The sequence below is a fragment of the Musa acuminata genome, chromosome BXJ3-8 (assembly GCF_036884655.1).
Source record: "Musa acuminata AAA Group cultivar baxijiao chromosome BXJ3-8, Cavendish_Baxijiao_AAA, whole genome shotgun sequence".
NCBI classification, from domain to species: domain Eukaryota; kingdom Viridiplantae; phylum Streptophyta; class Magnoliopsida; order Zingiberales; family Musaceae; genus Musa; species Musa acuminata.
In genome coordinates, this window is record NC_088356.1 from 13,565,505 (window position 1) to 13,577,500 (window position 11,996).

The following is an 11,996-nucleotide window of genomic DNA, read 5'->3' on the forward strand; positions in this document are numbered from 1 at the left end:
AAGGGAGCCACATCTGATCCGAGTCATTTGGAGCCCTGAACCAGTCACGTCAACCCCGAAGTCACGGCTAAAAAGTTACTTACCGTAACAGAACCCACTACTCATGGATGGAAACTTATAATTAGACACAAAAATCTAATATTAAATATAACACGGAGATCGAGTAGAAAAAGGCTAAAGGTACACCGTGTTTACCTCCTATACAAAATCTCTATACTGCTCAGTTTTCCGATTACCAAGTACTGACTGATCAAGGGATATAAAATAGCGTCGTGCTGAGTATGCCAATAATGGCAAACCAAGTACGGAAAGGTTAAGTTCGACCTATATTACAATCGAGTCAAGCTCAAAACACCAAACCCTTCACCAACTGTGTTTAGTCTCCACTTCATGACCGTCATAGATAGTTATCATGTTATGCTGTCATGTGCCCTGTAACTAGCCACTTAAATGGTCGGGTGGGGGGGGGGGGGCGCATATCCACCAAATATTCTCTCCGGATGGCAATGACATGTGATGTCAGAGACAAAAGTATCCCATGGCGATGACGTGCGTCGATTGTTCATATCGGCACCTCTCGTTTGAGCCATCTCAGATCATCAAAAATTTCAACCAACATAATAGACTGAAGTTGCTCCAAACTTGCAAAATTAGTTTATAAATATTAAGCTATGCAGGTGGCAATACATTATAGAACGCAGAGAATGGCCTAAAATTGTTGTTGGATAACAAAATTAAAGCAGTTAATTTACCAAGAAACTGCCGAAGGTTGACAAGCTGTGCAAGTTTGGACATCGACAAACTACAAGAAATTAAATTTGAAATAGTTTCAAAACAAACAAGAATTCCCATATCTGACTGATCATCTGAGAAAATAGGGTGTTACAACAGCATACAAACAACAAACGGAACATAAACCAATCCTCAGGCCTCCCAGATACAGTTGATACCCTAACCAGAATTTTTATTGAACTATAACAATTGGAGATAGAAACAACAGTTAGTCTACCAGTAAGTGTCATTGGCAACCAAGCAAACAAGTTGACCTGCCTCGATGGATGGACGGACAGACGGAAACATAGGAAGTAACAGGAATTTATACACATAGCTTTGGAAATCTCTATCCTGGCAATTCTTCAAGAAAGAAAAATGTCTGAAATGTAAATAAGTTTTGAAGAATGTGCTGCAAAAGACCTCAAGGAAGTTTAGGGCATCTGACATGCACTAGGCATATTATTCCACGGGTACGAATCGAGCCCAAATCCCTGCATGACTCCGGATGATGTTTCAGCAGGTACAGGTTTGTACTCGTTGCACATATCTTGACCCAAAAGTATTGATATCGCATCATTGAAGACAGAATGGTCTATTGCATTTTGAGAGCTATTTTCAAGCCAAGCTGATCCAAGTAAAGCATCAGGCCTAAAGGAATCTCTACAGTGTGAAATGTCTTGCTCCCCCAAATTTGGAGAAGAAACATGTTCAGCATCCACCAAAATACTGTCTAAGTCTGCAAAAACAGAAAAAAGAAGAAAGAATTTTCTAGATGTCCTTTACTAATGAAAATAAAACAAGAAACATAATTTTTACCAGCACAAAAATAATAAGGTAAAGGAAAGAGGGAAAAGAAGAATGATGCGATTGTGATTCATGCTTACTTGAAGGAGCCAGAGGATGTGGAAACTCATCTAACAAATTGCCACTGATCAGAGGGGTGCCGTCATTGAATACAAAAGCAGCAGAACGACCCAAGGGCGAAACTGGATCTTTGTGTTCCACCAATTTCAAATCATTGATACTTAACTTTGGACCATCTGCCAACTCAGCTGGTGTGATAAAAGAAATTGAGATCTTCTCAGAGGGTTCTTTCTTTGCACTGCTTAATACATGCGCTTCGTGTAGCAATGCTTCCAACAGACCACTTTTCCTTGGTGAAACACAGTCAGTTTGCAATGAGGCAGTTGGGGGAGATTTGACATATGTATTGACTAAATCAAAAGGTGTGGATGAACATGCAAGCCAACTATTACTATCAGTTTCCGTATATTGGAGTGAAGGGAGCTCCAACTTCAGAGTCCCAGGAATGAGACTAGAAGCAGAGAAGGTATCATTTAGAGAAGCACAGCTACCAGGGATTGCACCTCCATGATGTGCCAGACTATCACTGCTGGAATCAGGATCATAGAGACAACTTAATCCAAATGACTCTTGCATCTTTCCTGAAGGCTCAAAAATAACATTATCCAATCTAGGACACCCACCATTAACAGTACCATTTGAAGCAGGGACTACGTGTTCAGTCTCAACAGGACGCTCAACACAACACACTGGGGGATTTGGCAAGGCATAGTTCTGAAACCCAAACCTGTGACTTAGAATGCTGCTAACTGCTATATCCGGAAATGATGGTGCATAGGATAAAGACCCATTATTGGTATAGTTGTCAAATACAATATCAGGAATGTCTAAGTTGCCTCCTTGCAAGAACTCATCAGGCTGTTTCTCATTGTAACTATAATCACTAGAATGATTGCTTTGTTGATTTTCACAAGAAACTTGATAGCATATATTAGGAGGATAAAGAGGCAAACCAGCACGTTGGCGTCTCTTTATTCGTGTATTCCAATAGTTCTTTATCTCATTATCAGTGCGGCCAGGCAGCTGAAGAAGAATTGAAATAATTTACAGATTCATGATAGAAGACACCAAAACCTAAAATTATAAGCTTAAATTATAACAATAAAAAAATGTCAAAAACAATATAGAAGGTGAACTTGGAACTTCAATCATTCAAATATAATCGGAAAGAGTATCTCAAGTGAGATGCACAGAAATTAGTGACAGCATCCTACTCAAAAAATTTAATGTAGAAGGATTATATTTATTTATTTAAAATAACATTTTCAAGGTGAATGAATCAATTTAGTTTCAGTACAATTCCAAGGCATTATCGCCAGTTCAGCATCCAAATGATGATCATGGTTGAAGGATTATAAAGTCTGGATAAAAATACAAGATACACAATATTGCATGACACAAATATGCCAAACATCTAATCTCATAAAACTATGATATGATCTAACAGAGATAGTGTAATATAAGGGAAACATAAACAACATCATACATAACAAATCTTACTACTTAATTTAAAATCATAGAAGATATCCTTAAGATCTTACGAAGTGGTTAACAAGTAACCCATTTATTAAGAAGGAAATTACTTGTAGTGATATAACACTGATGATAGTATTAACATCCACTTATATTAAAAAATATTATTATTTTAATTTCATTAAACATAGTTTGATGTATTATAAGCATAATATGCATAACTAAAAATGCTCCTAGTACAATCAAATATAAACATTTACGAAAACAAAGTTCTCCAAAGAAGTATCAACGGAATATCTACTGGACACCCAATAAGTATTCATTTTTTTAATGGCTATTTGAATCAGATAACACGAGGTAGCATCAATTTTGTAAGCAGAAAGTACCTAGAAGCATGCTATTCAAATGTATTAGATATGATGAATATTGCAAACAATTTGAACCATCAGTATTTTGTAGTTAAATAAAAATGTAGTAGAAAAAACTTAAAATGTGGTTATGCATATGACCTTAAGATATGGATAGATATATAGCATAGTTAAGACATAGGTCTGACTCCTTGAGAGTGTAGCAGCCAACTAGAATCTTCGAGATGCTGCATGGCATTAGCTAGCTGTCAACCAATACTGATGATATGGCAAGTCATGGTCAGTTTGGTAAATTCTAGAATATTTGACCTTACAACTACGGAAATATAACATCTAAAGATGTTAACAGTGGACTATAAACTCTTAAAAACTTACACATTGCATAGTCAATCAATCTGAGAAAATGAAAGTCTTGAAAGCATAGGAAAACCAAGTGATGTAGAACAAGGTAGTGAAGTAGAGAGAAAGAGAACAAGAAAGCAAGAGAGCAAGAGGAGTGAGATTAGAGAGGAGAGTAAGAAACTAGAAGAGAGAAGATGCAAGCTTTTTTCATTCAAATCTGAAGTGTTTCATCCAGTAACAAGCTCCATTATATATAGGGGTCTAGGATCTTAGTACAATCAGTGAAGGTAATGATTCCCAAGAGTAATCTCCTAGGGAACTTGTATGCCTCTTAAAAATCCAAAATGTAACTTCTAGGAGACTAAATAACTTTGAAACAATTTATCACAGCAGAGAAGTAAAATGCACTTAATACAAAAGTAGAGTCTCAAGGTTAGCACCTCGAAAGTCCAAAAGACTTTTCAATTTTTCACACAAATCTTAGTCTCTAAGCCAATTAACAGATGACTTTTTGCTGATTTCTTTTCCTAGAATAAACTTTTCTGAAATCTTTTATAAAGCTAGATTTCTCCTTCACCAAGTCCATATTGAACCAAACGAAGCAAAAATCTAAGGAAGGTGAAACCAAGCCTGGCTCATCAAACCTAATGAACCAGCTGAACAAACATGCACTTTCCTTGTTTATAATGTTTATAATCAAATCTAATAAAAAATAATGCAGTTTCTATGTCAAGGTTAACATCAGAAGACAAAATGTTCTTGCTTGACATAACAAAGTAATGGATAATAGCTATTTAAAGTTAGATCACATGATTGATTGTTTCATATATTAAATAGAAATTCAAGTTTCTGCTAAAAGTTAAGATATTCTTTATAACCTACCGTAGTTTGCAATATTAATATGGGATTGAGAATGGTTAACAATGATAAAATCAAGATTAAAAGGATAAAATAGTAAAACTAGTAAAACACTAAAAGAATATAAAACAATATCTGAGATTGAAGAGAGCCCCCTACGGAATTTAAATTAATTATGAATTGTATAATATCTTCCTTCTCTGAAAGTCACATCTCTATTTCTTTAAAAATTGATGGCTACTGTTTGCCATATCTTCACCTCTCCTCGAATCATTTCTATCTTACACAATGGTGGCAAACGAACATTGTATTAATGGCGTGTGACAACAACAACAATGGTTGCAATGAGTATAAAATGTATAAAATTCTGTAGAATTGACAATAACTAATTTGTTTCTGATAAATTTCTGGATGTAAGGTTGAGAAATAAACCAAAATTGGATCAGTCTTGGGCAATGATGATATTGATCATTGTTTATTAAAACTGGCCAACACTGCAAATTATGAACCCTACAAGCCTGTTGAATGAAATTGGCCCTCATTGGAACTAATAAAAAGGGACAAGTTTCCAGCCTAGGCTTGTCAGTCAGCTATATTCTTAACCTAGGCTTTTTTTTTTAGTGGATAGGCTTCTTAAGCTAGCAAGACTAAACAAAATTTTCACTTACCACAGGGACTAAATGAAATAAACAAGATCAAAATGGGGTTTAATAGTCTTCATTTCGTTGCTAGTCAATGTTATGATGTGACCCGGACCATAAACACGTGTTACCATATTCCTTCAATCAGAGAAGGGTTCTTGATTCAAACAAGAGGAAACAGATTATTAGCTCAAACAACAGATAGAGCAAAGAAGAGGCTCTTATTCAAGTAGGATTTCTTTATAGCTAAAACAAGAAAACTAGTGAAAATCACCAAAGTTGTAACATGAATCTAATAGGTGGGGAACTTGTATTTGAAGACTGTTAAGCATCTTTTTGGTAGGATTTGTTCGGTGATGGAAATTTTAGACAGAAATCCTTTATAAATTCCCTCGTGTTATACCTATCATAAATTAATGCTAGTTTACTAAATCCCTTGGGGCATATGAGTTGAATAGTTATATTTTTTTTTATTATTCCAGTGAAACTATGTATTTTATTCGTTATAATTGAAGTAGAGATGCTCTTGTTGTAAGCATCTTCTTGCTAGTCATATGTGCCCTGCAAGTCATTCACGTGAGTGACGAAACGTGTGACTTGACACACAGTCTTTTTGCTTATTATATTTTGACATTTATCACTTTATATTGTTTGTTATATATATATATATATATATATATATATCTTGATGTCCTTGGATCTGTGCAATGAGAATCAGATCGTGATGAGATCATGATAATGAGAGGGACATCGAGATAACCGGACATACTGGTGTGTTATATATCCGTCCATATGATGGATGCAGCTGATCTCATAGTTGCTTGTGTGGGGATACTAGGGATACAATACAGGTGCTCATTGAGGAATGAGTTCACTGATTGATCCGCTTACGAAATACTGAATGGTTGATGATGCCTTATTGTCAAACAACGATTCCGTAGTCCCAGTGGTGTATCTAGTCCTTAGACTTGAGACACCAAGGATGTCCTGTATGAGTGCTCCACTTTTTGATACCAGACTCATAGGTTTGGATGTCCCAGATCTAGTACAGCCGATCATCGAGAGTGGTAGTCAACCTTACGAGGGCTATTGAATGTCGATAGAAGATCATCCACTTTCGGTGTTATAAGAGGAATATCTCATGTGTTCTTTCTCAGACAAATCCCTGGCCAAGGTCATTCGGATTGAAAGAGAAAGAGTTCTTCAAGAGAATCCGATTAGAGTGAGACTCGAGTAGAAACCGTATGGGTCTGACAGCACCATGCCCGGTATACGATCTCTGGGATATTAGATGGATGAGGGACTATAGGTACATAGTAACTGAGGACAGACAAATCCAACGGATTGGATTCTCCTGTATCGTCTGGGGACTACGGCGTAGTGGCCTAGTACATCCGCAGTCGATGAGTCGAGTGAATTATTATGGAGATAATAATTCACTGAGCCAGAAGGAGTTCTGACAAGCAGTGATTACAATAGGCGCTCGGGCGCTCGCTTAGGCGCTCGGGCGAGAAGGGGTGAGGCCTGAGCGCCTCGCTTCATTTCCAAGCGACGCGCTTCAAAGAGGCGTCGCCTGAGCGATCGCCCGAGCCCAGGCGTCGAGCGCTTCGGGCGAGCGCCTGGGTTAAACCAAGCGACCGAACCAGATTTTTAGGTCTGGTTGGTCTCCGATGCTTTAGTTGGTTCAATCGAACCAACTAAATCATCGATCTCAGGCTCCCTCTCGGGATTTCCCCGACTTCCCCAACCCTAACACTTACGATTTTTCCACCGAGATTTCTACTCCGCTGTCACTGCTCGCCGCTACTGTCGCTATTCGCCACTGCCACAATCGCTGCCCGTCGCTGCCACAATCGCTACTCGCTGCTGCTATTGCCGCTCCCACTATCGCTCACTGTTCCCGCTGCCGCTCGTAGCTCCCGCTATCACTCGCCGCTCCCGTTGCCACCATCGCTCGCCACTCCCGCTCCAGCTCCAGCTACGGCTGTCACCTGCTACCGCTGTCGTTGCCTCAACAGCCTCGATCTTTTCACACTCTTCTCACTATACTATTAACAATATATTAACAGTATATTGCTAACTGTATACAAATAATAGTATTTTTATTTATTAGATTAATAATATATTATTTTGATTTTAATACTATTAATTTTTATTTATTTAAAATTATTGTTAGGTTTCAAAATAAATAGCAAGTGTACAGAGTAACTCAATAGATTTGATGTAATATTTTATTGTTTTAATTTTTAAGACTTTTTATTAATGTTACATTGTGATTTTGTACTTGATTTTCTTAATTTAATAGCATATTTTTAATTTAAATAATTATATTTATTAATTATATTATATATTTTTATATTTTAGCGCCTCGCTTCGCTCGGGCTAGCGCCTAGCGCCTAACGCCTCGAGCGTTTTTGGACCTTAGCACCTCTTGGCGCCTAACGCTTTTTAAATCACTACTGACATATATGACTCACGGCTAGCTCAATATTAGGCCTAAAGGGTCACACACATATTGTAGGCATTGCGATGAGTAGAGGTTCGGATATAAGATATCCGTTGAAGCCCCTATCCTATTGGATATCCAATAAGCCCCTGAATTATTGGATCCTATGGATGTGATCAAATAAGAGCCCATGAGAGATTATTGAATAGAGATCTACTAATCTAAGAGGCTTAGGTAGTTGGATGAAGATCCAATACCTAATAGGGGAGGATCCATTAGGGTTAAGTTGACAAGGGACCTCTATAAATAGGAGGGCTTCAATAGTTTATAGGCTAGAGCTTTTTCTTCCTCTCCTATTCTCCTCCCCCTCTCCACCTCAGAGCAGGCCTGGAGCTTTGAGGAGCGTCATCGCAACTCAACTATGTGGATCACCACTAGAGAGGAGGGCGCTGGACCTCCTTGACCCTCTCCTAGAGATCTGCAGGGATTCAAGGATATACGATCTCCCTAGGTAACACAATCTATCTCACACGTGATTTTCTATTATGCGGATTTTTACGCATCAATCTTCGCACGATGACGAACATATCTTTGGGAATTGGGAATTTTATTTTTTGTTCTTCCTCTGCGCATGTGATGTCGCCCCCAAGATTTCCCAACACTTCTAACAATTTCGTGACAAAGCTTATTCGTCCTCACAGACATCATTGATAACCTATAATGACTACCATGGAATACCATAGGAATCCACACATCACATGAATATTCCTTTTGACTCTATAGCAGAGTCATTGTTACAAAGGATTGCAATGGATCTTGATACATACCTTATAATTCTTCTACACTTCCCCCTCAACCTTTCTAGAGGTATTGGATTCTTACTACTAATATTGATAGGAATTCTCAATTGGATGGTTAACTAGCCATGCAAAACACTAGGCAACAAGCACAATCCAGAAAGCTCACTTTTGCACAAAAGAGACATCTAGTAATCCCTAAAACACCAAACCAATATTTACCGATCTGACAGATTATCAATACAGACTAGTGTGAACTAAGTGGTATACCCGGTATTGGACTTGTACCAGCCAATACCACCTGGTATGCCCATACAAGCTCGTTCCTGCTCAATACAAGGTTGGCACTGCCATATACAGATTCTATTCTGAATAGTTCCAGTTTTTACTCTCTTTTTTTTTATTTTCTAGGATTTTTTTTTTCAAGTTCAGTATGTACCTACATACAAACACTCGATACACTAGTTCGGGCTGATACCTTACTGGTCCGATGACCAATGCAGTATCAGTACATGAAATTGTGAACCTTGGCTTTAACTTCTATAATATATTTAACATGACAGGATAATCATATAATTAATGTTCAGGCTTGCTCGAATATTGAGGTTTATTATCTACGTCTTCCATACTTATCTTAGCAACTCAAGCATCCTAGATATAAAAAATTGAAACATAATTGATTAATTACACAAGCACAAAATGTGCAAAGTCAACAAGATTTGTTTTCCTGCCCAACTGGTCATCAGGCATTTGGTTTATATGGAAAGTCTGTCTTTGTATGCTTTAAAGATCATTTGTACATGAAGAATGAATAAGGTGCCAATTTACTAAGTATCTTGATATCTTGCAATTAGACGTTAGATCTCTTGACCAATAATACATTGATTTGCTTGTTCTAAACCTTTAAAATGATTATTTTGAGTAGACTGGCTCCAATATTAGCTTAGATTTTACCTGCAGTTGTCATTAATTGTTTGAACCTTGAAGTATTGCCATACAACTTCTATCTGGAAGAGACCCATAAGATATAAAGAAATTATTATGACTAAGTCCATGATTGAAGCACATAGAATATTGTTCTAATTATTATTGCACATTGAAATATACCAAAAGCACATTATATCAAGAAGTGGAACATGAACAAGTAGGGAATAAGAAAGGTGTCAAGTCCCTGAAATGGGAAACACCATAAACACTAAACTCCTATTTAGAATAGGTTTAATCATCAGGGGATCAGTAACTCCAAATGTTTTGAGACAGGTTCCAATTTGAAGGGATTAAAACTAGGATAGAAAAGGGAGTTGGGTGAAGAAGAGAGGAGATAGGATTTCACAGTCAGACTACAACTTGAGTAAGCTGTCAACCTTACAAAAAAATTAAACTAATTAAAGAAAGAAATAAAAGAAGAAAAATCTCAAGATGCAGTAAATGTATACTAAACTTGTCAAAAAGGGTACTGAACCTAATGTAATCTTATATGAAAATATAAGTCCCCTGGCTCAGCTTGATATTTACTGAAGATGAGAAATTGGAAGACATCTAACATGGCATTTGAAACATTATAAAGTATATCAAATATATTTCCCGCCGTTGCTAGTCTTTTATCAATTGTTAGTACTTCATAAGCGCCTAATTTAACAAGAAAATTGCATTAATAGTTGTTTATGCCAAAGGAAATTATCATGACAATATTCAGCAAAAGAGTTTTCCATGGCGGAAGCATTAGCAAATGAAGAGCTTTATAGGACATTCTGAACAAACACGTCATGCTTAAGAAAGAAAATCAAAGACTTACATATGCAGCCATCCGAGCCCATTTGTTTCCCATCTTAGCATGGAGTTCAATGATCAATTGCTCCTCTTCTGGTGTAAAGGCACCTTTCTTTAAATTTGGCCTGAGATGATTAGCCCAGCGTAAACGACAACTTTTGCCACATCGAGAAAGTCCTGTGTGCTTCTGAACAGCATTCCAGTTTCCCTCGCCATGCTTTTTAACATAGTCCACTAAGATTGCATCCTCTGCAGAAGTCCAGGGTCCCTTCTTCAAAACCTGATTTCCTCCATTCAATGAACCTGAACTGTTGCCTTCTTCAATTGATGGTGAGTCGATCTGGTCCTTTGGTATCATTCTCTTGTCGCTATCATTTGGCAAGCTATTCATTTTAGAACCTAAACCCAGAAATAGTTTATAAATGTTCGAATCATATAAGCAATGAATGAAATAAGGACGAAATGGGTGAATAGTAAACAATGGAGCAAAAATAAAATTTCGGAAGTCACCAAACTCGGCAAATACAACCACAAAAAGAGAGGGCTCAAGCAACGACGCTAAAATGAACATACCGCAAGCAGAAATTAATCACAACTTGTAAGACGTTCAAAGCAATAAAGAACAAGAAAAGAAAATGAAGCTTCGCGAACAAGAAGAAAAGGGACACAATACAATGGCAGAAGATTAAAGCCCAAAGCTTCCAAGAGAGATCTAACTGGCTATCAAGAAACCTTAGTGCACATCAAATTAGTTTGCTACGGAGTAGACAGAAAGAAAGGGATTCATAAACAAACTGATATTTAGAAAATTCTGGAGCAACGTCAAGGTTAAATCAGCGAGAAACCCAGCTTCAACAATTCTTAACCAAGGAACAAAAGTACTGACATCAATTAAAAATTTCGGTCATTTCGCATCGACCAAGATGCGAAGACGCCAAAAATGGGTGCCCCCGAAGCGTCTACTCCTTTTCAAATCGCAAGAAGGCAAAAAAAAATTTTCACCATCCAAATTGTTTCGTAGAACAGAATCGAATACAAAAAGGATCATGAGGTGTGGAAAAATCAAATCAACGATGATCCACTACGCATAAAATTGTACCTTTCAGCAAAATTGAACCTCGAACGCACCTAATCCATCTTCCCTAAAAGCACAAAATTCAGCAAGAAAGCGCCCCTCGGAAGAAAAAGAAGGAAAGATCAAGAAGCCGTCGGAAATCAGCACGAGCAACAAAGATGAAAGCAGCTTCAACCAAATCAACCCTAATAACCCTACTCCAGCTCGGAAAACCAAATCAGCTGGAAAACCCGGACAAATGCGTGCAGAGGCAACGGAGAGGGAGGGGAAGTACTCCAAGTTGGAAACTTGGAACGCCCAATTCGTCGAAGATCCGAAGAATTACCCCGAAGGAGGAGGGGAAGGAGAGAAGGTCGGAGATTTAACCAAATCCGCCCGAGATACACGAGCGCGAGAGCCGGAAACGGGAGGGATCGCTCTCTTTTTGTTCTCCCCTCTCTTCTCTCTCACACACTCTTAAAGTGACTGCGTATTTATTGGGCATTTTCACATATCTATCCTTTCAATCTTTAGAATAACACATTGATGATATAAATTTTAATATATATATATATATATATATATATATATATATATATATATATATAC

The 11,996-nt window shown here is 37.5% G+C and overlaps 1 protein-coding gene across 3 annotated transcripts; it reads right to left on the bottom strand.

Moving 5' to 3' along the window:
- Nucleotides 1–812: 812 nt before the first annotated feature.
- On the bottom strand, nucleotides 813–11,848 carry LOC135644860 (transcription factor GAMYB-like). Of its 3 annotated transcripts, none has more exons than XM_065162791.1 (4): nucleotides 11,734–11,848; nucleotides 10,359–10,732; nucleotides 1,659–2,661; nucleotides 813–1,510 (listed from the first exon to the last, which is right to left on the bottom strand). In XM_065162791.1, the coding sequence occupies exons 2-4, from the start codon at nucleotides 10,722–10,724 to the stop codon at nucleotides 1,206–1,208; spliced, it is 1,674 nt and encodes a 557-aa protein (XP_065018863.1). In that variant the 5' UTR covers nucleotides 10,725–10,732; nucleotides 11,734–11,848; the 3' UTR covers nucleotides 813–1,205. The 3 variants fall into 3 exon arrangements, with proteins under 3 accessions (XP_065018863.1, XP_065018862.1, XP_065018864.1); XM_065162790.1 differs by having other exon boundaries at nucleotides 11,683–11,828; XM_065162792.1 differs by lacking the exon at nucleotides 11,734–11,848 and adding an exon at nucleotides 11,433–11,551.
- Between the last annotated feature and the right edge of the window lie 148 nt (nucleotides 11,849–11,996).

Bases quoted from the DNA above. Each gene is read 5' to 3' on its own strand.
- LOC135644860 (XM_065162791.1), bottom strand. From the start codon at position 10,724: ATGAATAGCTTGCCAAATGATAGCGACAAGAGAATGATACCAAAGGAC. The intron at 2,662-10,358 runs GTAAGTCTTTGA...ATTCTTCTTCAG, and splicing joins GGGCTCGGATGGCTGCATAT to CTGCCTGGCCGCACTGATAA. The intron at 1,511-1,658 runs GTAAGCATGAAT...CTGTTTTTGCAG, and splicing joins ACATCCTCTGGCTCCTTCAA to ACTTAGACAGTATTTTGGTG.